Source organism: Cutaneotrichosporon cavernicola, assembly GCF_030864355.1.
Source record: "Cutaneotrichosporon cavernicola HIS019 DNA, chromosome: 1".
NCBI lineage: Eukaryota > Fungi > Basidiomycota > Tremellomycetes > Trichosporonales > Trichosporonaceae > Cutaneotrichosporon > Cutaneotrichosporon cavernicola.
Genome location: NC_083393.1, coordinates 503,911 through 529,435, shown reverse-complemented (window position 1 = coordinate 529,435; position 25,525 = coordinate 503,911). Strand labels below are relative to the sequence as shown.

Genomic DNA, 25,525 nt, shown 5'->3' with positions numbered 1-25,525 from the left:
GGGTTGCTTTTGCCACCTGGTGCTTGCATGTCCTGACCCCAGCTTGCCCGCCCCGCTCCCCAACTGACTGTCACGCCTTGCTCATGATGAGATCCCATCGAATCCTTCTACGCATCCTAGGGTTAGCCATCCGGGGACGTAAACACGGGAAATGCCGGGGTAAGCGGCGAGCGGAAGCCAAAGTTCCGGGCTTCGGCAACGTGGCGATCGTCGCCGATCACAAAGGCTTCTGTTTCTGTCAACATGTGATTTGGACATGGTGTTTTTGGTTGCTTCGTCTCAGCCCTTGCGCAACCACAGAGAGTGAGGGAGAGAGGCATGAGGCACATGGGGCGGATCTGCAAACCTTGATGCTCAAGATCAAGGTGCGGTCTTTATACGACTTGCGAGGGTTTGGAGGTTCTAGGCACGGCGCGTGAGCTTGCTCCTTAACCTTGGCTGCACGACATCAATCCACAACCTTTGGTGATGGTTTGAGGTTGTCGCACGACACTCCTACACTCGTACTGCCTATGCACCCTGTCCGAGCGGGTGTGGCAAGATCCCATAAAGCCACTCGGCATCTCGTCCGCTCGGCGGCCGCATCAATCTCGTTGGTAACAATAACACACACCGCAGCGTACCGTCGATCTGCGCAGTTGGCCATCGGTGGCCCCAACCCACCGCTTTGAACCACGGATGCACGAGTTCTGAAAGTGGCGCGGTGGTCGGACCGTACTACAATTGGTCGAGAACATTGTTCTTGTTCTCGACGCCACGAGAACATAATTCCGGTTCTCAAACATCCCGCGCCCTCATCCCCCAACCAACTCACGCGCGCTCGAGATACATGACACTCACGGATGGTCCGACAGGGTCAACCTTCTAACCTCTCTGAGAATCCCATCCCCTCAGCCACTGAGACCCAGCATGATCCAGCACAGCCAAACTTCCATTGGCACTAGCCAACCACTTGCTCTGCTGCACATCATTTCTTCCTCCACTTGAAATCAACCACCACCTGACGCCAATTCAGCCACCAAAGTCCCAGGTAACGCCAACGTGGCGCAACAACGCACAGCCACAGCCACAGCCACAAATCCATTGATCCATTACCAACTCCTATCGCGGATAGGCGCCTGTTTGCTCCCGCTATTCCCATCTCGCCCCTGTCTCAGTTCCCACTTCGCCTCGGCTCCTCGCTCCCACAAACAGCCTCCGTATCCTTGTATATAATCGTGGGATCCTCATCCCTCATTCGATGTATCTCTTTCGGTTTCCACAACTCCACCTCCACCTCCACCCACCTCCACCACGTGCCGGATATATAGATGGTCACATGATCCAGAGCCGATTCGACTGTCAAGGTCGTTTGGTTCGGTCTTTCTACATTGCAGTCCCCAAGCGGACGCTGAGTCATCACATAAGACAGAGGACTGTTGATATTGCACAGAACGAGCCAGTCAAAGCTGGCCGAGACGAGCTGCGCGTGCTGTCCTTTGGTCGTTGGGTGCGGTAAGAGAAGAGGGCGTGGGCTTGGGTGCTGGCTGATGAGTTGGCGTGGGTTCTGGCTAGCGGCTGATGATGACTCGGCCAGATGAGCTTGCAGTCAGCATCCTGACCGACTCGCTACGATGCGACCGAGGGCTAGCCGCTTCCCTTTTAAACAAGTTGCTTCAGGCGGAGTATTGTAACATACTTGGAGGATGGATCGATGGATAGGTTACGCGCATGAAGGTATGAGGCAACGCGTTCGACTCTCGAAAACGGTTGTTTATACCCCACGTTCGCAGTAACCCCTGCGCCAATCCGCTGAGTATCATGGAGAATGCATACGTGGTGGCCGGGGTATGTAAGACCTGTTGAGACAACACTGGTGACTAGGATGTTGCAGTCCTTCCATTGATAATAGACAATTAAGAAACAATGCGCGCATTAGTAAAGACTTTACATGCACTATATTCGCCGCTTGCGGTAAAATCTGGCAAACGAGGCCAACTTTCAAGAATTGAGTGACGCACACAGCCCACAGAGAAATTTCATCACAATCGCCCATGCGTCCGCCTTACCGCCGTGGGCTGCTGGAGGAGTTCCGTTAACCTCGCTGACTGGGCGGCGAGGAAGAAGACGATGAGGAAACAACCAAGTCCTAAACCCGCTGGCCCCTGTCGTTCGCCCAGTACCAGAGTACAAAGCCATTGTAATAGGTATGAAGAGGATGCAGAATATAATAACTGTGAGACAGGTTTGAATTGATTCGATCCATCCTTAGTGTGAACGAGCCTTCGAGGTTATCCAACAAAAGCTGAAGCCCAACCTTTACTGGTCTCCTCATTTTCAAAGGCCAACTATCACCTCCCCGAAGTCGCGGGACGACATCACCTACTGCCGTCTCGACACGTCTTCACAACTCGTCGATCCGTCCCCGAACCACCTCGAGACGGGGTGACGGTCGTCTTCTGGACGTGCTTGTGCCAGATTGCCCCTTGAACCCGTCGTGATCCGCCGTTGGGCTTGAGGTTCACTGCAACTGGTTTCTCCTACACGCCTTCCCGCAGACACTGGGATGCTTGATAGAGAGGTACCTCTATCGGCGTGAACCCTGCAGACAACAGCGTTGGTGAACTTGCCAGCATCTGACATGAGAGTGGGCACAAGAGCAGGTCCTATGTCAAGAAGAGGGGGCGAACCGGCGAACAGGCGGGGGTGCGAGGATCCACCTTGGCTCCATGGCGATCTTCATCGAGCGTTGTTAAACGCTATCCCCTCAATCCCACGGGCTCCAATCCTTCGAGGTTGAGGTTCTGTGACGGAACGGTACCAAAAACAAACCCCAAGCGGCGACTTGATGACAAGAGCCGACGAAGAAGTGCAGGGGTGATTGGGAGTCGAAGAGTGGAGGAGTAACCCCAGACTTCTCATATCAACCACACCGATCTCCTTTCCGGCCCTCTACCACTTGGGCAGAACGCCGCTACCCTTCCCATCCTGTTTCAATTGGTTCTCGCTCTTCATCGTCCTGTCCACAGAATGGGTGGGCTGGAACCCAGAGCTGCAGACGCGCTGCGGGTACTCGGATCTGTGGAACGAGATGCTTATGGCGGTAAGGACAGGACGTATTCTCCAACACGGAGTGTCCTCCGAACATTGCCCAAGGCCCCGGTGGCATAACACGACCTCAAAAGTCTTGGGAGTGACTGGTCTAACGGTGCGAGTGGTTTCTGGGGGCATTTAGTGCCCATTCCGCGTTGTAACACCAAAATGCCTCGCGGCATCATCGTCACCTTTGAGAGGCGCCCCTTTCTCAAGTCATACAAAGGAGCCACCATGTCGCTAAGGCGCCTCGAGATTAAGCTTGGGATTGCGCAATCCTCCAGGATACCTGCCCACACTGCAACTCACGAGGGAAAGAAACAAATGCCTGCTGTGCTGGACTCTACGCAGCCCCGCCTGGGGATTGCTGGTGCTTCTGACAGGAGAGACTTCTCCGGTCTGGTTGACACCGGTGCGAAGATCAAGAACAACAGTGGGCTGATCGACCAGCTCTTTGACGGGGAAGAATCCTGAAACCAGTCAACACACTAGTTGGTGCGGGCTTGCTACTAATCGAAGCAAGCTAAGACACCACTTAAGAACGCAGCATCAGTAACCCTGGGTAGCTCACAACAACATTGACCAAAATTTAGTCCCAGTTGTGATACAGGTGATTCGCAGTGGCTCCTTTTCCTCGGTGGTGGATGATCGACGACAAACAATCATCATCCACCATGCTCACTGGGATTCCTTCACTCACAGAGGTGTGCTCGTAAGAGCCTGCTTTGAAGGGGGGCTTGATTCGGAGAATGAGTGACGAGAGCTTGGGCCAGATCAGCCACGAGCCACAAGAAGGAGCCATTCTTGAGAGAGCTTGGGTTCGAAAGGTTTGTGGACGCATGCCTTTCGACCACCTAGGAATGTGGCCTCTCGCCCTGATCACACGGTAAGTACCAGTAGAGATCGCGCGCATTCACCTTACAGCTGCTTCGGTTGCTACCGAAACCACTCTTTCTGTCCTTGATGGTGAGAGGTTCACTGCGGCCTGGGAGGTTCAGGCGTGCACTACCGGTTTGCGATGGAACACTCATAACCGCTGGAGTCACCAGCGCGACGTTATCTTGACCAGGCTGACGAGACATGTTAATCGGTCTTGAGTGGTGGTCACAGCCATACTGTGAGTTCGAGAGATGGATACAAGACGAAGCTGACGAAATTTGCTGACGCTCGCCGGCCGTTGGTAACACTTTTTCCAACCGTTTTGAAACGCTAATGGTGCCGCTTGGAAAAGCTAATGGCAATTGTGCCGCGTGTGTTAGCGGCCAATATTATCGTGAGAGCGAATGCTTACGCATTCCTTGGCTTGTTTTGCCGTGTGGAGTTCCGCTCGTGAGCTGTTGATCAGGGTTTGAGGTACGTCAGCCCGAGCGAGGGATGTGCGTCTGTGGGGATCGGGTCACCATGTTGGGTCTTGTTCAGGTAGATGGACGTGGTATTGAGGGCGAAGCTGTGGACGCTGAGGGCCGAACTGGGCAAAATGCCTGAGGTGCCCGGCGGCTGGCTGTTGCCCGTCCACCTGCAAGCCTAAGCATTACACATCGGTTCCAACCAAGACGGGGGAAAGGAGGCTGCAGTGACAGTCAATGAGGGAGGGTGGGTCGAAGAGAGAACGAGAAAGAAATGACGGCCGGGTGGTGGGAATCAGGGGAGGAGTGGGAACAATTGAATGGGTGTTGACTTTCAACAACACAGGGGTACATCCAGTACGTAGGAGGTGCTGGATGAGCGAGGAGTACCCACCACACAGGAAAGCCCTTAATCAGATGGGTGGAGAGCTGCAAGGACTGGGACGCTAAGCGAAGCCGTCTGCAGGACAGAGTGCAGTCGGTCACGTCTGTCCCATCGATGTGACAATCCCTCTGTTAGCTGTCCCCCGGCTGACACAGTTGGGCCATATTGCGCATTCTTGCCCAGCTTCCTCTACGCATCCCGGGGGTTTGGCAAGGGTGGTCGGCGGATGGGCAGCAGGAAGGGCTCTACAGTGGAACATGAAAGGGAAAGAAGGAACTCACCTCGAGACACCCCGCGGCCTGTTGAGGGGTTTTCCACTCCTAACAACTGGCGGAAAAGTAGTGCAGAGGAAGAATAAGCTGCTGCGGGGGAAGGCCTAGTTTTGCTGTGCCTCTGCGTTGAGTTTCCCGGCCCCTCAAGTAGAAGGCGCGCAGTACTGGGCCGCTGGTGGTGTACCATATTGGTTTGCCGGCGGAGCAGTCTGCCGTCTCCCATTCAATGAGTGACAATGATGTCGACATCCGCGTGGATCAAAGACTTCGGGATCACCTCTTGGATGGTGGAAAAAATGGGATAATTGAGCCGCAGCCTCGATGTCTCCGGGTCCTAGTCTGGATTGTGGGAATTGGGGTGGCTACGCCCCAAGCCTCGGTAACGGTCGCCTTGCCGACAGCTGACCCAAGGTGCCACGCAGCACTGGCGGGGTTTAGCTGGAGCCTGCTGAATGGTATGATATTCAGCGTTCTCGAGACGCTTGATCCGGTGGTTGCGGGGAGTGGTTGGTGGGAAGCAGGTTGGAAACCAGTGGTCGAGATTGGAGATCTGCACGGGAGGGATCGATTGCACCCCTCGCTGTCCTGCACTCTGGCCGATCTCTGAATACTCAAACCACGGAAAGGGCATGTTCCTGTTTGCCGTTGCCCTCCCAATTACGAGGGCGTAGCAATGAGGGGCGAGGATTGGGGAACGACGGACCCCCATCATTCCCCTCCATCATCCCGGCTCTTCAGCGTCCTCGAATAGAAAAGGGGAGAACTATAGACAGAGAGAGGGAGAGCATTACAATGGAAAGGGAAGTACTTGCAGCACAAGCCCTCAGGTAATCGTTCTGCTCAGTTGCAATGGCAGAACGTCTTGGCTCTTCGAGCAAATACGAAAGGGGGTATGGGGGAGAAAGTGCGGGATGCACCTGGGCCCAACGCCCGCGTGATGCGTATGACCTTTAGGAGTGTGCTGAGAAACTCACTGGGCAGTCCTTCGGCCTCGAGGGATTCCATGAGGTTGGAAGAGTGACAAACGGGGAAGATGGAAGGAGAGGGGAGGGCCGCGGGGAAGGGTGCGATGACGAAGGGGAACAGAACGGAGTTCGGCTTGGGCTGAGTGTAGTCGTCATTCGGGACAGCTTGGGGCTCGCGAACTACGCCGCTAGTTGGGCTGGGCGGATGTGGAATTGGAAAGAGGGTATCAAAGATAAGAGGAGTAAAGCAGATCGAAGATGTCGTGGAAGGAGAAAAGGTAGATCGTGTGTCGGGTGTGACCCATGTCGGAACTCTAATCGTTCATGACGAACGCTGATCATTGAACTTGGCAGTTGGGCAACAATAACAAACCTAGCGTGATTAAGGGCATACCTGGCAGGTTCACTGGGGCCCTTGACGCCGTCCAGACGATCAGACGAGCCTTGGGCGGTCGAGGAGATCGGTGACCCCAAGCCACACCACATTTCACCTTTCGCCTCACCTGGTCAACATGCATATTAGGCAGCCATAGGGCATCCGCTGAGCCTTTGGTGGTCTTTGGGGTCACCGCTGTGCGGGCTGGACGGACGATGAGCCAGGAGGGGCTCTGCGCCCCGACGCCGTGACCCCGACGGCCCATCGAGGTCTCCACTCTCCCAGCCTCTCTAACACTACCCCAACACCACTCCAGCATGCCCCAATGTGCGGGGAACGCTTGCCACTGTTAGATTATGCCTGCAACGTCATGGAGCGGTGGTACCAAATAAAAGTCGGATCGGAGCAGCAATCTAGACACTTCCACCAAACGGCCTAACAATACCAACACAAGCCTGGAAGAATTGTTAGACCACCTCCCACACGGCCCACACATGCCTTGATTTGTCAGTTGATCGGTTGATCCGTTGATCGGTTGATGATCTTGACGGGTGGGCTCAGAGTCTCACACCCCTCATTTGCCAAACGGGCAGTCTCACCACTAGTTTGTCACTCACCTTAAACCATTCTGCTTTTCCTCACTTCACCGTCTTACAATTCATGGAAGAAAGGGACTGGGCCACCGCCGCACCAATCTTCCGTCTTGCGATCCGACACAATACCGCAAATCCGTTCTCAGATCTGACAACGCCCCGACATGCCCGACAGTCTACAGTCCAAGTATGCGCCACACACACACTCCCTGATCTCGCACCAATCCACCGCGCGGTGGTCGGGGAAGGCCTACGGAATTCTGGATGTCACGCTGGGGTTTTAGACTTGCTGTCGAGCCTCTTAGGATCTTGGGGTATCTGGGCCCGATCTTACCCATGTCACATGCCTCCAGCGAACCAATAGAGGCCTGCTCCCTATTCAAATAATAAATATTGCCGGAACAATTGGGGAGAGTTCGGAGAGAAAAGCAGCCACGTCGCGGGCGTCAAGCCGTCCACCCAGGGAACACAGGCCTCGTACCCACCGTCAACAGTGTCGTCGAGCCCGTTCCAGCAACACTGCTCCAAGACCAAACCATAGGCCAGTTACCACAATCTTGGGGAACGCCCATGAAAATTACGGAGCTCAATGCACAAAGAGAGCTACCTGCTCGCTGAAAAAACATCGGCATCTCCGACGCTTTTGACAGCCACCTTGTCCGATCCGTTATATCCCAAAAGTCGTTGTCTATCAAAGAGAGTCATTGCAGTGTGAACTCCGCGGCCTCACTCACCGGGCAATCGGTGATTCCCAACGGGAGGGTGAACAAATCCCCCCGCCGCGACGCCATCTCAGATCCCACACCTGAGGAAGCAAAAAAAAAAAACACACTATCCCACTTGACAGAGAGCGCAAGGCCCGAGGCCTTGTTCCTGTTGTAGTACTCAAGTCCCTTGAATTGTGCGCACGTTCGATGCATCGCACATTCACCTTAAACAACAGCTCCATCTATTCCGTGGCGTGCCGACCTGTCTCATACCAACCCTGGATGCTTGCCACTATCTTGGGAATTATCCAGTCGACTCATGCTGTTAGTTATGGATGATGCCAGCGCGCGAGGACAAACTTGCCCGTCTCTCTTGCAGACCAGAGAATAAAAAGCCTTCTGGCCTCTCTAAACTCTTCTTCATCCAGTCCTCACATTGTTAACCCAGTACTCTGTTACACCACAACAACCTACCCATCAATCCAATGTTCTCCACTGCTCTCGTCACCGCCTACCTCCGCGAGACTCAGCCAGTCACCGACATGCTTCCCATCCCGGGCCCCTCCTACTGGGCGAACAACTTCGACATCGACCAGGGAATGCTCGACGAGTACATTCTGCCCGACGATGAGTTTGCACAGCTTCTCAATTCAATGGTCAATGAGGAGGAGCACTGCCCCGCCGACGCCCCCCACGTCAACGCACCGGCGCCGCTCCAGGTGCTACCGCCAGCAGCACCGTTCGATTTCGCATCATGCTTCGGGCCCCCCGACACACCTGCTCCGCTTGCCGCGCACACCTTCTTCCAGCCCTCACATGGTACCGACGCTCCAGGGCCCAGCGCAGTGAACCAGCTCCTGGCGCTGGCAGAGAGCCTCCCCGCCGCATCCTTTGACCAGGTAGACCTCCAGCACCAGCTGGAGGTATATTACCGTAACCTGGCCGACGGTGCCGAAGCCACGCCGTCTCCCCCTACGCCGCTCTCTTCGGTGGTCGCCACGCCGCTCTCTTCGGTGGTCGCCACGCCGCTCTCTTCGGTGGTCGCCACGCCGCTCCCAGATTCATCCCAGTGGCATGAGTCCTTGACTGTCAGCCAGGGAGAATCACTCTCGAGGCGAGTGGGCGCATCGAGCGGCAAGGCCAACATGGCCACCACCGAGGAGAAGGACTACGGTTCCCACCGATTGACCGCGCCAGTTTGGCCCGACCTCCGCTTGAACGGCGACCGGAAGGCACTCGAGTTCGGGCAGGTTGGGGATCCCTTCTTCCCCAGGGTGCAGGGCCCCGTCCCAGAGGATGCCGGCCACAACGGGCGGAAACCCCTGACGTGGGGGTTCGTAAACTACTCCGCCAACGTCCCGGAACACACGGTAGCCCTAATGAGTGGAGTCGACGTCAGCGGGGCCTCCAAACAGTGGAAGAAGGACGAGGCGAGGCGCTTGAAAGCTGAGGTCAAGGAGAGGGCCAGAACAGTCAGGGCCGAGGTCAAGGCCAAGAAAGTCGCCGACAAGGCTGCTGCTGCCGAGCAGAAACGGCGAGATGCGGCTTCCAAGCGGGCCGCGACGAAGGCGATCAAGGGTTCGGCCAAGAAGAAGAAGGACAAGGGCAAGGAGCGCGCCATCTAATCTGTTTGCTCGCTGTCGATGCGACCCGTGCCGCTGTTGTATAATTAGGTTGTTGTACAATTGGATATAGATGGATATGACTACATGTATCCATAATTATATTCCCAGTGTGGAGGGAACCGGAATGTTCGCCGGAGCCTCGCGGCCAATTCTCTCAAGGGTACATCCGTTGTTGCATGCTCAAACAGTGCCGCCACAACTTGACTGCCACACTGGGCAGCTGGTGGGTGGGTCCTGCATGCGTTATGCATAAATGTTCAGAGCAAGTCCTTGCCCCTGATCCCCGATCCCTAATGGGCTGACACTGTACCAAAATGGTTCCGCTATACCCACTTCGAGAACGCCGCGTACGCCGAGACAATCACAGTCAACAGTTGAGTTGGAGATGACAAACTGCATACCCTAGATTATACTACCCATCCAGTAGGATGCAGACAGCCCCTTCTTTAACAACAGCTTACGGCCGCGCGCTCACGCTGAACAGCAGCTGCTTCTGCTTGCCCTTCTTCTTGCTCGGCTTAGGTGCCTCGTCCTGGACGCTCAGGTCTGCGACACCGTTCGCTGCCTCGTCAGCTGAGCCCGAGCCCCACCGGCTGGCGTTGGGCGGCGTCGGAGCTGTCCCTCTAATGCGCGCGATGGACTCGTCGCGAGCGGTTGGCTTGCTGAACAACGCGGCGCGCTCCTCGGCGCGCGACTTGCCGCTCGACGGGAGGGAGGGGAACGACGCCCTATTGATCGTGGGCTTCTTGCCAGACGACACGCTGGGGAGGTTGACCGAGCGAATCTGCGGGCCAGCCAGGGCAGAGGGCGTCTTGGACGACGAGCCCGCGCCGCCTCCCGCCCATGGGGTGGAGTGGGTCGCAGAACGAGAGGAGCTGCCCTCGCCCAGAGAGGGGAAGTTGGAGGGGCCTAGACGCTGCGGCGTAGTGGCACCCGGAACATGGCGGCCGTTCACGCCCGTCGTTGCACGAGGCTGTGCGGCAGCCGCCTCGACGCGGGCCCACACCGCGCTCGAGTTCGAGCTCCCGCGGCCAGTGTGCGTCGCGCGCTTGGCCGACAGAATACGGCCCGACGACACGCCAGCCCAATTGGTCCCAACACCCGTGGGCGCACCGCCGAGCGCAGGGAACTGCTCCTGCTGCTGAACGCGGAACACGTTTACGGCCGTGAGGATCGCCTGTTGCTTCTCCTTCTCGCCCTCCGAGTCGAAGAGGTTGGCAATCTCACGACCCACACCGCCAGTCGCCTCGCGGTCCTGGTCGAGGACGTAGAAGAGGGTGTCGATCATGTCCTTCGCGCTGGACTCGTTGTTCTTGAACTGACGAACAGCAGAGCGGAATGAAGCGAGCTTAGTGGGGGAGTCACCCACAAGCATAGACACGCGCGACAGCAGTGCGGCGTGACGCACAGCCGTAACGTCGTCGACCTCTTCGCGTGGGGTGGCAAAACCACTCGCACTCTCCGAAGGAGATTGTCTGCCGGATGCAGGGTTGGACGCCGGAGAGGGAGCAGTCGCAGGACCGCTACCGTCGGTCAAGCCAGTAGCAAAGGCCTTGCGCCGGCGGCCTTCTTCCTGTTTGTCGGTCTGGATTTGGCGGCGCTGTTGCGCGGCCTGCGCGGCGTTCATAGGCGGGGCAGAAAGTTGCTGTGCCTGCGGCCCGTCGCGTGTCCCCAACGAGAACCCGCGGCCTCCCGCACGCGATGACCCAGCATCTGGGCGAGCCGAGAATTCGAGGTGCACGTGCCGCGCCTGAGCACGGTCACGCTGCGACATCTGCTCGCCATGCTGACGTCAGCAGAGCCATAGAGCGCAACTCACCTCCTCCATCATGTGTGCACGAAGGTCCAATTCGCTGCCAAACACTTGAAACTTCTTTTCGATGCAGATAGGGAAGGGGCAAGGGAAGTGATCGCGGCTGTTGTTAGCTTCGAACCAGTAACGCGCCCACCTGAAATGGTTCTCCAACTTGGCGTAGTTCTGGAAACTGAAGCGTCAGCAGCGTTCACACACTCAACCCACTAGACATCGCGGTGGCCCATCCCTTTGCACACAAAGCATTCCTCATGGCGTTCGCGCATGTGCTTGAACAGCTCGTCGGGACCAAAGAATGCCTCGTGGCAGAACTGCGGTCAGCACGCACCCTGCGCACAACCTCACCTCGCACACGGGATGTGGTGTGTCCCACGACTTGACCAGTTCTCTCTCCTTATCCGACCTGGGACGGGGAGGTTTCTGTCCTCGATGCAAGCGCGATGGGTCGTGTATCGCGAGCAAATGAGGCGGATATAACACCTGCTCGTGCGAGAACCGCGACAACTGCCCCGTACACAACTTGCAAAACACGAGACCGTGTTCCGCTAACGTGTGCTTCTCGAGTGCCTGCCACCCGTTCGACATGTGCGCGCAGTCGGGGTAGGGACAGTTGAATCGGAGGAGCAAGAGAGATTGCTCCATCTGTTGTCAGCTTCCTGACAACCAGAAACTGACCACTTCCTCATCCTCAAACACGACGCCCAGCTTCTCGTCCTTGAATTCGAACTCCTTGAGGTCTAGAGTTCCCGGAAGAACAAGTCCCTGGTACCACTTCTTCCCCTTATTCTCGGGCTTCTCTGCCTCGGCCTGTGCACGTTCCATTCTCTGCTCGCTGGACGGTTTGCGGAGTGGCCCGACTGGGAAAGCTGCTTGCTCACGCGCGAACAAGAGTGACGGGCACAGAGTCTTGCAGTACGCACATTCGATCATCCTAACGTCAGGGAAGGTCAGTTGATGTAACTCACTTGTAGAAGACGCGGAGGCGAATGGCACAAACGCTGCTTGTCAGCACGACCTCGCACCTGAGCAACGCGCGAAACTTACTGGCAGACGTGGTGATTGCACGTGCCCACAGCCCAGTAGGTGACCTGCTCTGCACAAATGAAGCAAACCGAGCTGTCGGCATCTGGAGGTGCCGCAACCGTCTTGCCGATCTTCACGGGCTTGGGAGCAATGATGTGGTCATGGTTATCGTCATGAACGTGGTCGTAATCGTGGGAGTTCGCCGAGGTCGTGGCCGGTGCAACCTGGCTCTGTCTCTGTGGAGCCTTGGCATTACCTCCGGAGAGAGACGTGTCGAAAGCCTTGCGACGCGACATCGGTGATAGCGTTGTTGCTGAGGGTTGAGCAGGGAAGTTGAGGTGATTAAGCGAGTTTGGAGGCGTTAGATGGCTCGCGCGTTAGGTTGACAGGTCTCTGGATGTAACAGATACGGTTGAGAGGTGTCTCTATTGGCTGACAAGGCGTTGGGAGTGGCAGGAGAAGTGTCCAATTGACGGGAGAATGATGGTGAGTCGCTTTGAATCATTCTCCTCATCCACTTGTCCCCAAGATGAGTGAGATGCTCGGATCCGGCAACATTTTACACGTGTCAAAAGATAACATCGAGGATGATAGTAATCCCTCCCACGTGGTATAATAATTCAGGCACGCGGTTCCCTGGAGGTTGGGTGCTTACCGACGACATGTTCTGGGGACAGGGGGGGCCACCTTGGAATGAGCAATTGGGCTGGGCATGGACCATACTTGACCCGTCATCATCATCTCAACCTCCCTCCTCATCATCACTCTCCTTCCCAGAGCTACCCCATTCTCGTCGTCTCTCGTACTAGCTGTCGGTCCCACTCTTTTATCCATCGTCTTCCCTTCTACTGCGGATCCTTGTCGACGCGTGAACTTCGGCTTCCCCGCCACATCGTCATCCCTCAGTATCTTCTCGACGCGAGACTTCGGGCAAGATGGCAACAGCTATGCGGGGGTTGACCCAGGTATGTCTGAACCCCGGCCTCGGACCTGGGCCAGGATCACATTAGTGCACACTACGTCTCGGTGCCGAGCCGATCGGACGCCCTCCACCATATCCCTCTGACACGCAGTACATCTCGGACCTGCGACAGTGCCGTGTCCGCGAGGCCGAGGAGAAGCGAGTCAACCGCGAGATGGCGCACATCCGGCAAAAGTTCAAGGACGGGAACCTCGACGGGTACCAGAAGAAGAAGTACCTGTCTAAAGTCGTCTTCACGTATATTCTGGGGTACAAGGTCGACGTGGGCCATATGGAGGCTGTCAACCTCATCAGCAGCAGCAAATACTCGGAGAAGCAGATTGTGAGATCCCTGACTCGTGGGCAACACTGACAGGCAGGGCTACTTGGCGATCACCCTGCTGATGCACGAGAACTCTGACCTCGTGCGTCTGGTTATCAACTCGATTCGCAAGGACCTTGAGGACCGGAACGAGATCAGCAACTGCCTCGCGCTGCATGCTATTGCCAACCTCGGCGGCAAGGAGATGGCTGAGGCACTAGGCGAGCCAGTATTCCGTTCCATGATCAGCCCGTGAGTTGATGGGGAGTTGAGGCCGGAATCATCCAGTTGACGGCAGCACCTCCACCTCCTTCGTTAAGAAGAAAGCGGCTCTCACCTTGCTGCGGTTGTACCGTAAGCACCCGAGCGTCATGCCCGTCGAGGAGTGGGCTGAGCGCATCATTCCGCTCATCGGCGAGCGCGACCAGGGTGTGGCGATGACCGTCGTCAGCGTCGTCACCGCCATGGCGCAGGACAACCTCGAGGTTTTCTCTGCCTGCTACCAGCGCGCAGTGGACAGGTTGGACAAGGTACGCTTTTGCTGTTGCGCAGTGCTGACAGTCAGATCGTGTTCGACTCTGAGACGCCCGCGACATATGTCTACTACAAGGTGCCCAATCCATGGCTCCAGATTAAGCTTCTCCGCTTGCTCCAGTACTACCCTCCCCCAGGTTCGCTCCCTCGTTCGCCGCTATGCTGACTTCAGATAACCCGGAAGTCATTGAGATGGTCAACGGCGTGGTGCAGGCTATCATCGACATGTCACAGGAGACCCCAAGAGTGCGTGATGTCAACGGCAACGTGCACCAAGCTGACGCTAAGAATGTCCAACACAACAATGCTCAGAACTCGGTCCTCTTCGAGGCCATCAATCTTGCCATTCACCTCGACCCAGAATCCAAGGTGGTGTCCAATGCCTCCGTCCTGCTCGGCAAGTTCATCTTAGCCCGCGAGACCAACGTGCGCTACCTGGGCCTTGACGCCATGGCCCACTTGGCCGCCTGCTCGACGTCGCTTGAGCCAGTAAAGAGACATCAGGACACCATCATCCTCAGCCTCAAGGATCGGGACATCTCTGTGCGCCGCCGTGCGCTCGACCTCCTATACTCGATGTGCGACACGACCAACTCGAGGCGAATCGTCGGCGAGCTCCTGCGCTACCTCCAAGTTGCGGACTACAACCTGCGTGAGGAGATGGTCCTCAAGATCGCCATCTTGACTGAGCGATTCGCAACAGAGGTGAGCTGTGCCTCCTAAGTCAATCTGACGCCAGTACGAGTGGTACATCGACACCATCCTTGAGCTCATTTCGACGGCGGGCGATCACGTCGGCGCCGAAGTCTGGTACCGCATTGTCCAGCTCGTCACCAACAATGAGGACCTCCAGGCATACGCATCGGCAGCCGTTTACTCCCATCTTCAAGCCCAGCAGTGTCACGAGAACATGGTCAAGGTCGGCGGGTACATTCTCGGCGAGTTTGGACACCTCATCGCCAACGAACAGGGATGCAGTCCGATAGAGCAGTTCCACGCTCTCCACTCCAAGATCAACATCTGCACCGCGCCTACCCGCGCTCTGCTCTTAACAACGTACCTCAAGTGGGTCAACCTGTTCCCCGAGATTAAGGAGCACTTGATCAACATATTCCGGCGATACACCCACGTTCTCGACGCGGAACTGCAGCAGCGCGCATGCGAGTACTTGGCCCTGGCCACCCGGGACGATGACGACGAGCTCCTACAGGCTGTATGTGATGAGATGCCGGTATTCCCTGAGCGTGAGTCCGCACTCATCTCACGGCTACACAGCCGCGGAGACAAGGCGCAGGATAAGCGGACATGGGTCATCGGGCATCAATCGGAGAACAAGGGCCGTGTCGCAGAGAAGTTCAAGAACTTCCGCAAGGGCTCATCTGCTCCTGACTCGCCAGTCGATGCGCAGCCGGTGATGGCCCAGCGCTCGGCGCCTCAGCCGCAGCCAACGATACTCGAACCACCACAGCGGCAAGAGACAGTCGAACCTATGATGGGAGCGGCTGGCATGTCGGACGACATCATGGCGTCATTGGCCGGCCTAGACCTCACGTCCACACCAACAGGCGAGGGCTTACTGTCCGGCAACATTCGGAATGGCACGATAACTGGCGAGCCCGAGGTGATGACTCCGCCGGTGCTATCTCCTGCGACAGAGCGTCCCGACGACTTCCAGCACAATGCCACTCTTGGCGGTGTCAACCCTTCCCTCCTTGGCCCCGTCACCGTTGCGCCCAACATCGACAAGTGGCTTGAGCGCCTCTCGTACGCCAATGAGGGTGTGCTGTACGAGGACAAGCAGGTGCAGATCGGCATCAAGGCCGAATACCACGGTCACCTTGGCCGCATCGCGCTGTTCATTGGGAACAAGGTCTCGACGCCGTTCACTTCCGTCTCCGCCAAGATTGAGAACACGACGCCGAATGCGCTGGACGTAAAGTTCCACGACCTGCCCGTCGACCGGATCGAGCCGCTCGCTCAGATCCAGGAGATGATCCAGCTGGAGTGCAAGAGCCCGTTCTCTGACCAGCCTATTCTGCGATTCACATACCTGGCAGGCAGTTTCACGACGCTGGTGCTCCGTCTCCCTGTCTTCCTCAACCGCTTCATCGAGGGTGTCAACTTTGACCAAGCGCAGTTCTTCGAGCGCTGGAAAATTATCGGCGGCCCTCCGCGTGAGGCGCAACTGATCTTCCCAATCAAGCTCACAGACGCCGGCAACGTCGACCTCGAGCGAAACCGGCGCGTTATGGCTGGCCAGCGCGTCACTGTACTCCCCAACATCGACCACAACCCCAACAACGTGAGTGACTGCCATGATGCGTGGCTAACAATGCAGCTTGTCATTGCTGGTGTTCTGCACATGACCAAGGTGGGGAAGGTGGGCATTCTGGGGCGATTGGAGCCCAACAAGGACGCAAAGCTGTGTCGCCTGACTGTGCGCAGCACCAACGAGGCTGTATCCGCCGAGTTACTCAAGCTTTTAGGTCGGCCGCTGAATGAGGACGTCGCAACATCGCTCTAGTATGTTGTCTTATGTACCCTTTTGCAGTATCCTCATGTTACGACGTAACGATATGTGTGGCCGTGGTGATCGCAGTGCAGTGACCTGCGTTAGTCTGGGTACCCTGGGTGTGTGTCTGTTGGGTCGCGTACAGGGAGTCATTAAGAATAACACGTGTTATGTTAGGAGGTTGATTTGAATATTTGAATTGGCAAAGTACCGCAAGTACCAGAGAGACGTCAGCCTGATCGCCTGATGGTCCCTTTAGAAGTCCTGTCACTTACTTACACTGCTTCCGTCTGGCCGTCTACTCCCATGCACTCAAACACGTCAGTTCACCATCGCCCATCAATCAACATCCCTTCATTCATCATCCACCTCATCCCCAAGCTCCTACTCGTCTCGTCTCTCACTAAAGTACTATCCTCTCACATCCTACAGTAGCCTAAAGGCTGTAAGGGCCATTCCCTTTACATCCGGATTCATCAGAGAGAGCTCAATCGAGCAGTTGTACCACCACAGCGTCGCACCGTACTCGACACCGCCCCACATCACTGGTCACCATCCTCCCAGTTCGTTTCTAGTTCGTACCACTCTGCCGCTCTACATTACGCAACACATCTCAAGCCCAACACCCCTTTAGATCCTCCAGCACATCGCGTCGCGCCTCTCGCCTCGCCGTAGCTGACCTGGACAATCATGGAGCCCAAGGTTCTCGGCACCCTCGTCGTCGTAGTCGGCGCTGCGGTACGTTCACACCCATCTCCTTTCCTCAACACCGCTGACAGCAGAAAAACCTACCTAACAAGAGTCGCTTTGGCAAACAGGACCCATTCTGCACCGTGCAGATCGGTAACATCAAGCGCAGAACGCAGGCCATCAAGCGGTGAGTACACAACAGTGGTAGCGTGACGCTCGCCACACATTATTTGGTGGTGGCGAGAACTCCTTAGCACGCAGCGAGGCACACAGAGTACCTGCGCTTGCGATAGCCACCCTTGCTGATAACGTGTCACTGCGCTTCGACACGCACGTCTGTGCAAGTATTACCGTTGGAGCCGCCTCTGTCCGCGTCTCGAAGACGCCGGCGTCATGGCGCAGAGGTCCCTGCCCTGCCTCCGTGATCTCTACTTACGCACAGTGGTGGACAACATCCGGAATGGGACGAGGAACTCCGCTTTCCCATCCACGAGGATGTCGACGATATGATGGCCGCTACAACGTCCAAGCCCCTGCCTGGCGAACCTGGCGTTGTGACCCCGCAGAGCATGGCGTCCAAGTCGCGCAAGCCGGGACCGAAGAAGGGCGGGAAAGTGATGAAGGTCGCTGTCTGGGCCGACGACATCAAGGAACCCGAGCTCATCGGCGAGGTCACCGTCAGCTTCGACGACGTGCTGGTCAGGGGCGAGGTGGACGGTGAGTCGGTGTTGTCGTGAAGCGCTGACACACAGACTGGTGGACACTGCAGTCCAAGGACGGCAAGGACAAGTACTGCGGCGAGGTGTACATGGAGCACACCTTCTACTCCAATGTCAGTGGCACTCGCAGATGCGTCGCTGACCCAAGGCTTCTCCTCCGAGGAAGAACCCTCCTCCTAAACGCGAGCAGAACCCCATCCGACCGCCCGGACGGCCAGGTCTCCAGCCAAGCTCGTCAGTCATAGGCATGAATCTCTACATCCCGCCTTACCAGGCGCAGCCGGCTCAGGCCCACCAGACCCCACCCCAGAGGCCACGGCTGTCGCAGGGATACCCGAACCACGCACCTCAACAGACTCCACCGCACGCTCAGTCGCACCCTCCGCACAGGCCAGTGCCCAACACATCCGCTTCCAACAGCTTCGCCGAGCTCGGCCTGCCTCCTCAGCCTCCTCAGCTGCCTGGCACGGGCGGCCGACCCCGGCCCGTGACGGCCAACTCGCTTGCTCCGCAGATGGGGTCTATGTCCTTAGGCCCCTCCCACCAGCAGCGCCCAGGAGCCCAAACGCACCAGGTAGCCACGATCGGACACGGGAGGACCCAGTCGAACAGCGGGTCGCAACCTCCGCCTCCGCCGCCACTTCCCCAGCAGCCACCGCAGCAACCGTTGGAGAGTGGTGGCGGCGCGGCGGCCCCGTGGGCTGCGCTTATGCCGCCGGGCCAGCAGCAGCAGGCTCCTTCCCATCCTCGACCCGTGAGCTCGAACGATATTGGCCCATATCATTCCAACAACGGACGCGTGTCAACTCTTCCTCCGCGTCCGCACTCATCGCAGCAACAGCCGCAAGTGTCGCAGCCGCTACCGGTACCTAGCCATGTGCGTACGGGATCGCTGTCGCACAACCTTGGGCCCCCGGTCGCGTACAACAATAATTTCCAGCCGCTGCCTGAGCCCCCCAGGACGACGAGTCCTGCGCCGTTCGGTCCTGCGCCGTTCGGTCCTGCGTATCAAAACACACTGCCGACCGGCCAGCCGGGTTCATTCTCGCAGCCTCTTCCTACACCACCCCTACCTCCTCAGCCTGGTGGCTACCAGCACCACCACCAGCAGCAGCCTTATATCCCTGCGCAGCCGCCGGGCCAACAGGCCACATGGTCACAGCAAATTTCGCAGCAGGGCTACCAGCATGGTGCCCCTCCGCAGCATTTTGCGGCGCAGCCAGCTGCGCCCTCGGGTCCGAACACGCCCCAGGTGCCAGGCGCGTACCCGAACGGAGGATACGGTTCCCCACCACAGCACCACCAGCCGATGCCGCCGCACCGCAACTCTCTGCCTGGCACGTCGCCGGCGACGAGCACGACCACGGGCCCGTATGTGCCGTGGCACATGCAGACGCCCGCAGTGCAGGGAGGCCCTGCCGGAGTGCCCGCTCCTCCCGCTCCTCCTGCCCGGCCAGCCACCGGGTATTATCCGTCGGATGAGCTCTACGCCGCGCCGCAACAGCATCAGCAGCCCCCGGTAGTCCAGCACCAGCAGTCCCTCCTTCAGCAACCTCTGCCGCCTGCCCACCAGCCGCCGCCGCCGAGCCTTCCTCAGGTGCCACAGCCTCCTCCCCCCCAGAACTACGAATACGCGTCGCCCCCTCCCCAGCAGCGGCCCATGTCAGCGTTCATCCCGCCGCCTCAGCAGCAGCCACAGTCCAACTTCCACCCCAATGCGCCACCCAGAGTCCCCTCGCCCATCGGCTACGCGCCTGTGCCACCGCCGCGCATGCCTTCCCCACTCCCGCCCACGGCGCCGCCCACCAACTCGCCGCCGCAGACCAACTCGGACTGGCGCTCGTACCTCAACGGTCTTGGCAACGTAGACGGAGGCCCTCCTCAGACTGCACCCCAGGCTGGCGACTGGTACCCGCCGGCGTCGGGATCGTCGAACACGATGCAGCACGCGCAGGCACAGACGGGGTACACGCCTCAGCGGTGGTAGATAGAAGAGGTAGATAGAATCTGTATGCATTCTTGTTTACACATTGTCCAATTGGCTCCGAGTGCGCATGTGATCCGGTAATCTGGTGATCCGCTGCTTGACACAGCCTCAATAGCACAAGTCTCCACTGCTTTAATGCCTCTCCTCTGCTCCTCCGCACCTCACTGCACCCCGAGTTTACTGATCCCTCCGTGGCTGCATTCTTCAGACCTTCTGCGAAGAGGTCGGGAACACCACCGATTTCTCTAGCAACTCGGGCACGACAGACGCCGAGAAGGAATCCTAACAACCAGCCGTTTGCCAGATGGCTAATGATCCAATGGCCGAGGTCGAGAAATGCGATGATAAAAGACATGGCTGGGATTGTAGATGTCCTCCTCACTGACCATGGTGCAAGGACTCAACGACGACTACGACTTTGGCGAGCTGCCTGGCGGGCGTGAGTGATTTGTGGCGCCACTTCCCATCCACTTTCCTCCTTCATTTGGCCCATTCGGTCTCTGATCTGCTCCTCCTCTGCTCCTCCCCTCCCCCTCCCTCCCTCTGCTCCGCTGCGCTCTCCTCTCCTTCCCCTCCTCATCTCCCCTCCACTACCCTCTCATGTCCTCTCCTCTCCCATCCTTCTCTTCGCTGTCTGGAGTTGACGTCAGCCATCCGCTCGTCTTTCTCCCTCGGATCCACCACGACAGTCATCATCACTGTCGACGACGATGACCACAGTATCTCGCGCCGTGACGGCGTTGTACTCGGCACCCTCGGCTTCCGCGGCCCAGACGAAAGGAAGACGGGGTACCCCCGCCTCGTAAGCGGATATGGCGTGAGCAACCGGACACGGGACGCTCTTGTCAAGCATTTCGCGCGCCGCGAGGCACCCAAGCTCAAACCTGCTAGTTTATGGGTCGCTCGTCGCCTCGGTCGTCAAGGAGATTGAGGAGAGGCGCGCCCAGGGCAGCATGCTTCTGAACGTCGCTCGTGGACTTACGAAACTCGATACGGCCGCAGCGACGACCGGCGCAAGCATAATACCATACGCCTTGGGGACTGCTGCTGTGAATGACTTCTCCTCGCAAATCGCCACGGTCGTCGTGGACGGCGTGGCCGGAAAGTTGAAGAAGCATGAGGAGGAACTCAAGGACGCCCTCGAAATGGTTTGCGACAAGTTCAACACCGAGGTCCTCCACGCTGCGGAGATAGGCTTCATCACCGGCCTCAACCTCTACTCGAAACCGGTGGGCAGGGAGTCTCGGATCGTGGCATTGCCTGTTGATGCGATGGCCCAATCCTTCCAAGCCAATCTTGAGTTCACTCCAACCGGCGAAGGTATCGTTCGCTGCCCTACCGCCGGAGACGTCGCGCCCTTCAAGGCGACCGCGACGAACGCGTTCATCCTCATGACGCGGCAGGAGGGCGTCAAGCCCGTCAACAACATTGTTTCCATCAATGAGCCGTCGCAGATCATGCCCGGCGTGGGGTCTTATTTCATCCCCTCGCCCACGTCCGCGCCGATGCTGGCCGCTCCTAGGATACCCTACGTGCAGACATGGCCGTATGGTCCTACTGGAGGGCCGGTGCCGGCAGCATACTCCGCTGGCGCAGAGACGGGTTGGGCACCGCCCCCTGTCCGGGTGTCTCTATCCCTTGCGCAAGCGTACAGGAATGCGGGCGCCCACCCCGCGCACGATGTTGCGCCTTCAGCCGCGGCTGTAGGCGACAATGCTGGGGCATCGGCGACTGCTCCAGACGACAACATCGGCGCACCACCCCCAGCACACTCCAACACCGCGCCCGTGGAGCCGATCTACTCTGGGCCGGGCCAAGACCAGCAAGAGCCCCAAAACACCTACCTGCCTCCGCAACCCGCAGCCAGCATGCCTCCCCAACCCCAGTTCTATCCCCAGCAGATGCCGCGGCACCAGTCCGCATCGAACAGCATATTGGAGGCGTCCACGCGGGTAACTGGTATGAGTATGCGGTAGCTTTTCTGTACGTCTAGTCTCTTGGCGTGTATGCGGAATGCGGAATGCAAATGAGCTCATAAACCTCGTGGAATGATGACTCAACCTTGTAATCACCCACTCGCCCACTCACCATGAACGGAACCTGTCTCTGCGGAGCCATCACCGTCAGCATCCCCCCTCAGAAGGACCTGGAAGTGTGCCACTGTACGCACTGCCGCCAACTTGGAGGAACGGGGACGTTCCTAACTGTCCTTCCCTCCGATCTCACCGTATCTGGCAAAGTTGCTTCGTATGGGGGGAAAAGCGATGCGGGCAACGAGATCTGGTGGTACTGGTGCCCGACCTGCGGGAGTAAGGTGTACCAGACGTCAAGCGGGTTTAAGGAGTTGTCGGTAAATGCTGGTGAGTTTGTTAATGGATGGGCTGATGACAGGCCTCTTCCCTCCAGGAACTCTGCCCCAGCCGAACCGCGAGATTTGGCTGCGATCGGCGGAGAAGTGGAACGTTCCCTTTCCGGGGGCTGAAGCGCACGAGATGGGGTGAAGCGTGGCGGTGCCACTGTGGTGACTAGTTAACTAGTTGGACATGCGAGGCGATGAATTCCTTGGACAATGAATGGCTTCCTGTTCGATCACCTGGCATTTGCCACCAGTCACGCATGATCTCATTCCCTCCACCATGCTGCATCCACTGGCCCCCCGAAGCCACTTCGAGATTCTGCAGTGGGAATGAGTCCCTAGTGACCTGTTAGAAGCTAGTACCAGCTTGCCAGCGTGCCAGAACTGTTCTGTTTATAGTGAGATGTCGGTTCTCGGTGATTGTGTTGAACAGTCTATCTGACGGAGCCAAATGTGATGGACACGTTTCTACCTGGGGTGGCCACAAATAGTCCCTTGGCTGGGTTGTTCGTTGTTATCATTCAACTTCTCTCTCCTCAAACCTTTCTCTTCTCTCTTCTACATCTAAACCCCGCCGGCGCCATGTTCACGCCCCTCTCCACGGGATCAGAGCGTGCACAGGATAGGCTGTGGGGTGAGTCTTTCGCCAAAGTCGTAGAACCGAGCTGACCTGACGCGCGACGCGACGCGACTGATCTTTCGTCATCGCCAACCTTCCCGCACCGCCTTCCATCCCGACCGTGCATCCTCTACACTTGACGATGCCAACTGAACACATGTTCTTCCCACCAACTTCCCTCACTGGCGCAATCGTTGCAATCATGTGTAACGATGTGACCGTCACGCCATCACACCTTCCCTCGTCGCCCACGCCTACTCCCACCCCTCCGTCGTGACTATCTTCCCCGTTTCCAGACCGCGACAGGACGGTCTCACCGCTGCGTCCGGCGGTCCGGCGGCCCGCACCGCTGTCTCCACGTTCGCGTGCGGGCGTACCTTTCTCCGCGGGGTCGACATTACCAAGCGCGCGCTCACGACGACAAGCGCGGAGAGTCAGCGAGGTACAGCCCGCCGATGAGCGATGGACCGACTGGTTCTTCCGAGTGAGTGTGTTTCACTTTTGTATGCATGTTCCTAGCTGACACAAGCCATCACGCGCGACGGTCGAGATATGGCTCGCGTCATTCTGGAAGCGACACCTCGTGCTCACCCTCCTGCCCTGTTTTGCAGTATGGGTGTGGGTTGCGATGCCGTTCCCGGTCAACGATCCTTATAAGGATTCACCGCTGCCCGACTGGCCTGAGTGGCCAGATTGGCCCCACAAGAACAAGGACAATGGCTCTGACACTGGGGGCGACGAGGAGCTTCCCCTAGACGTTAACTTCTACTTCTTCCTAATCTGGTCAGTTATCAAGTGGTCATTCAGCCCTCGCTAACAAGCAGGTACTTCGGGTGCATACCTCACCAAACGTTGCTAACGTCAGGGCTTACCTCGCCGTCGCGCTCTTCTTCATCACCAACCTGTTCAGCCTGTACCGTCTGAGTAAGTGAACCCAAGCGCCAATCTGCTCACGTGAGACTGGTGGCCCTCACGCCTGGGCGGCAAGGCAACGTACTTCCTCATGTGGGCTGCAACGCTTGCCATCGGTCTGCTCGCACACCACCTCGACCTGTTCGGCCTACATGCCCGGTGGCGCGACAAGCCCGACGAGGGCTTCGACTGGGAGCGCAAGAGTGAGCTATACCTGACTTGAGAAAGCTGACAACAGCATTTTGGGTTGTGCTCAGTTTCGCCGCAATGCACCTGCCTGCAGTAGCATGCTTCTCCAAACTCAAGCGCGACAAACGACACGTTTACCGTCATGCTCAGCCAGTCGTACAGTATACGTGAGTCTCAACCGGAGCCGGCTAACGACAGATTCTTTGGGTCCTCGCTCCGCCGTGTGCCAAGCTCGTGGATTCGGTTCCTGTGGTTCATGGCATGTCTCGCCATTGCCGCCATCTCTCTCATTGTCGGACAGGGTGAGCTGAAGCCCAATGATGAGCTGACACGCAGCATATGCCAGCTTGTTCCTCTCCACACTCCCTCACACTTCACTAGACGCTGGTACCTGGGTGTGGTCGTGGGTGATCAGTGAGTCACAGCTTTCAGCAATTGGAGACAGCTGCGCTGACTCTCACCAGCCGTCCAGCTCCTCTCATTGATTTCAAACTACATCATCGCATCAAAAGTGCGCTCTCGTGCCCTCCTGTTTCTCTACAAGCTCTTCTTCCAACTCGTCTACCATGTCTTCTATCGTAATCTTGTGAGTCGCTGTGAGGAAAGGGGTTAGTTAGCCTTCAGTGTCGGCGCCATGAGCTAACGTCAGTTCGCCCGCCTGCGCTCCCCGTCGCAGTTCGCAACAGTCCAACTCCTCTCCTCAATCGTTGTTGTCATCATCTTCCCATTCCAGCTTACGCCGCTGTGGCACCGCATGCTGCAGTTCTTCGTCGGCTACAGCCAACCCTGGAACGAGCACGCCGAGGCGGTCGCCGTCTCATTCTACACGCGCGGCCTCGCACAAAACATCACCATGGTCGGCTTCCTGGGTAAGTCGTGCTGCGCTGCTCTGGCCAAGCTATCGAGCTCTTCGGACACCCAGCTTACCCCAGGCTGGCTCAGTATCCTCCATTTCGGGCGCAACTCGCAGATCTACCCCTTCTTCAAGTTTGCGCAAACCGAGGACGACCCGTACACGTTTGGGCTTACACTAATCGCCTCGTGTGCCGTCTGGGTGAGTCTCTGCTACATGGCGAGGGCCGGACCTGACATCAGTCACTCGAGCTCATCAGCTCGTTTGTCGCGCGGCAGATCATGTCACGTGGCTTCAACATCGACGTCAGTGGCATTGGCCTCGACGAGATGCGGGAATACCCCGAGCTGGTACCGGCATGCGGTGAGCTCGTGCCGCGTCGCGCCTTGCTGACATCAGGCTGGGCATCCGTCCATGTCTCAATGAACATTCTCATGTTTCTCATCAAGCTCAACTTCCGATGAGTTGTATAATGCATCTGTTAGACTTCATCCAGAGAGCCGCGATATTGCACCACATATCAACATAAGCGCGAGCCGCAACCAAAGCGAGCAGGTGTGGCCCGGCCCGCACCACACCCACCATATTCACTCACGTACTCCTTCAACCTGCCTTACCGCGGGCATCAATACATGCTTGACGCTACGGCATCAATACATGCTTGACGCTACGGCATCAATACATGCTTGACGCT

General features: G+C 57.6%; 6 protein-coding genes across 6 annotated transcripts; 5 read left to right on the top strand and 1 right to left on the bottom strand.

The window, feature by feature from the left end:
• Positions 1 to 8,201: 8,201 nt before the first annotated feature.
• CcaverHIS019_0101960 (uncharacterized protein) lies at positions 8,202 to 9,341 on the top strand (the record flags this gene model as incomplete). Its single annotated transcript, XM_060597633.1, has 1 exon — positions 8,202 to 9,341. The coding sequence occupies one exon, from the start codon at positions 8,202 to 8,204 to the stop codon at positions 9,339 to 9,341; it is 1,140 nt and encodes a 379-aa protein (XP_060452744.1).
• A 457-nt stretch (positions 9,342 to 9,798) lies between these two features.
• On the bottom strand, positions 9,799 to 12,473 carry CcaverHIS019_0101950 (uncharacterized protein; the record flags this gene model as incomplete). Its single annotated transcript, XM_060597622.1, has 8 exons — positions 9,799 to 11,127; positions 11,161 to 11,257; positions 11,291 to 11,326; positions 11,362 to 11,465; positions 11,500 to 11,796; positions 11,830 to 12,085; positions 12,120 to 12,152; positions 12,199 to 12,473. 8 exons carry the CDS (start codon positions 12,471 to 12,473, stop codon positions 9,799 to 9,801), a joined length of 2,427 nt encoding a protein of 808 aa, XP_060452743.1.
• Positions 12,474 to 13,124: 651 nt separating this feature from the next.
• Positions 13,125 to 16,518, top strand: CcaverHIS019_0101940 (uncharacterized protein; the record flags this gene model as incomplete). Its single annotated transcript, XM_060597611.1, has 9 exons — positions 13,125 to 13,142; positions 13,251 to 13,481; positions 13,519 to 13,712; positions 13,759 to 13,990; positions 14,026 to 14,131; positions 14,167 to 14,240; positions 14,283 to 14,699; positions 14,734 to 16,296; positions 16,333 to 16,518. 9 exons carry the CDS (start codon positions 13,125 to 13,127, stop codon positions 16,516 to 16,518), a joined length of 3,021 nt encoding a protein of 1,006 aa, XP_060452742.1.
• Positions 16,519 to 17,196: 678 nt separating this feature from the next.
• Positions 17,197 to 19,902, top strand: CcaverHIS019_0101930 (uncharacterized protein; the record flags this gene model as incomplete). Its single annotated transcript, XM_060597600.1, has 5 exons — positions 17,197 to 17,244; positions 17,289 to 17,383; positions 17,639 to 17,913; positions 17,949 to 18,028; positions 18,064 to 19,902. 5 exons carry the CDS (start codon positions 17,197 to 17,199, stop codon positions 19,900 to 19,902), a joined length of 2,337 nt encoding a protein of 778 aa, XP_060452741.1.
• Positions 19,903 to 20,289: 387 nt separating this feature from the next.
• On the top strand, positions 20,290 to 21,878 carry CcaverHIS019_0101920 (uncharacterized protein; the record flags this gene model as incomplete). The annotated part of the gene is made up of 2 exons (XM_060597589.1): positions 20,290 to 20,341; positions 20,794 to 21,878. The coding sequence occupies 2 exons, from the start codon at positions 20,290 to 20,292 to the stop codon at positions 21,876 to 21,878; spliced, it is 1,137 nt and encodes a 378-aa protein (XP_060452740.1).
• Positions 21,879 to 22,840: 962 nt separating this feature from the next.
• On the top strand, positions 22,841 to 25,295 carry CcaverHIS019_0101910 (uncharacterized protein; the record flags this gene model as incomplete). Its single annotated transcript, XM_060597578.1, has 14 exons — positions 22,841 to 22,892; positions 23,174 to 23,361; positions 23,407 to 23,660; positions 23,702 to 23,710; positions 23,743 to 23,801; positions 23,837 to 23,992; positions 24,028 to 24,145; positions 24,177 to 24,280; positions 24,315 to 24,392; positions 24,443 to 24,564; positions 24,628 to 24,847; positions 24,911 to 25,032; positions 25,074 to 25,194; positions 25,231 to 25,295. 14 exons carry the CDS (start codon positions 22,841 to 22,843, stop codon positions 25,293 to 25,295), a joined length of 1,668 nt encoding a protein of 555 aa, XP_060452739.1.
• Positions 25,296 to 25,525: the final 230 nt, after the last annotated feature.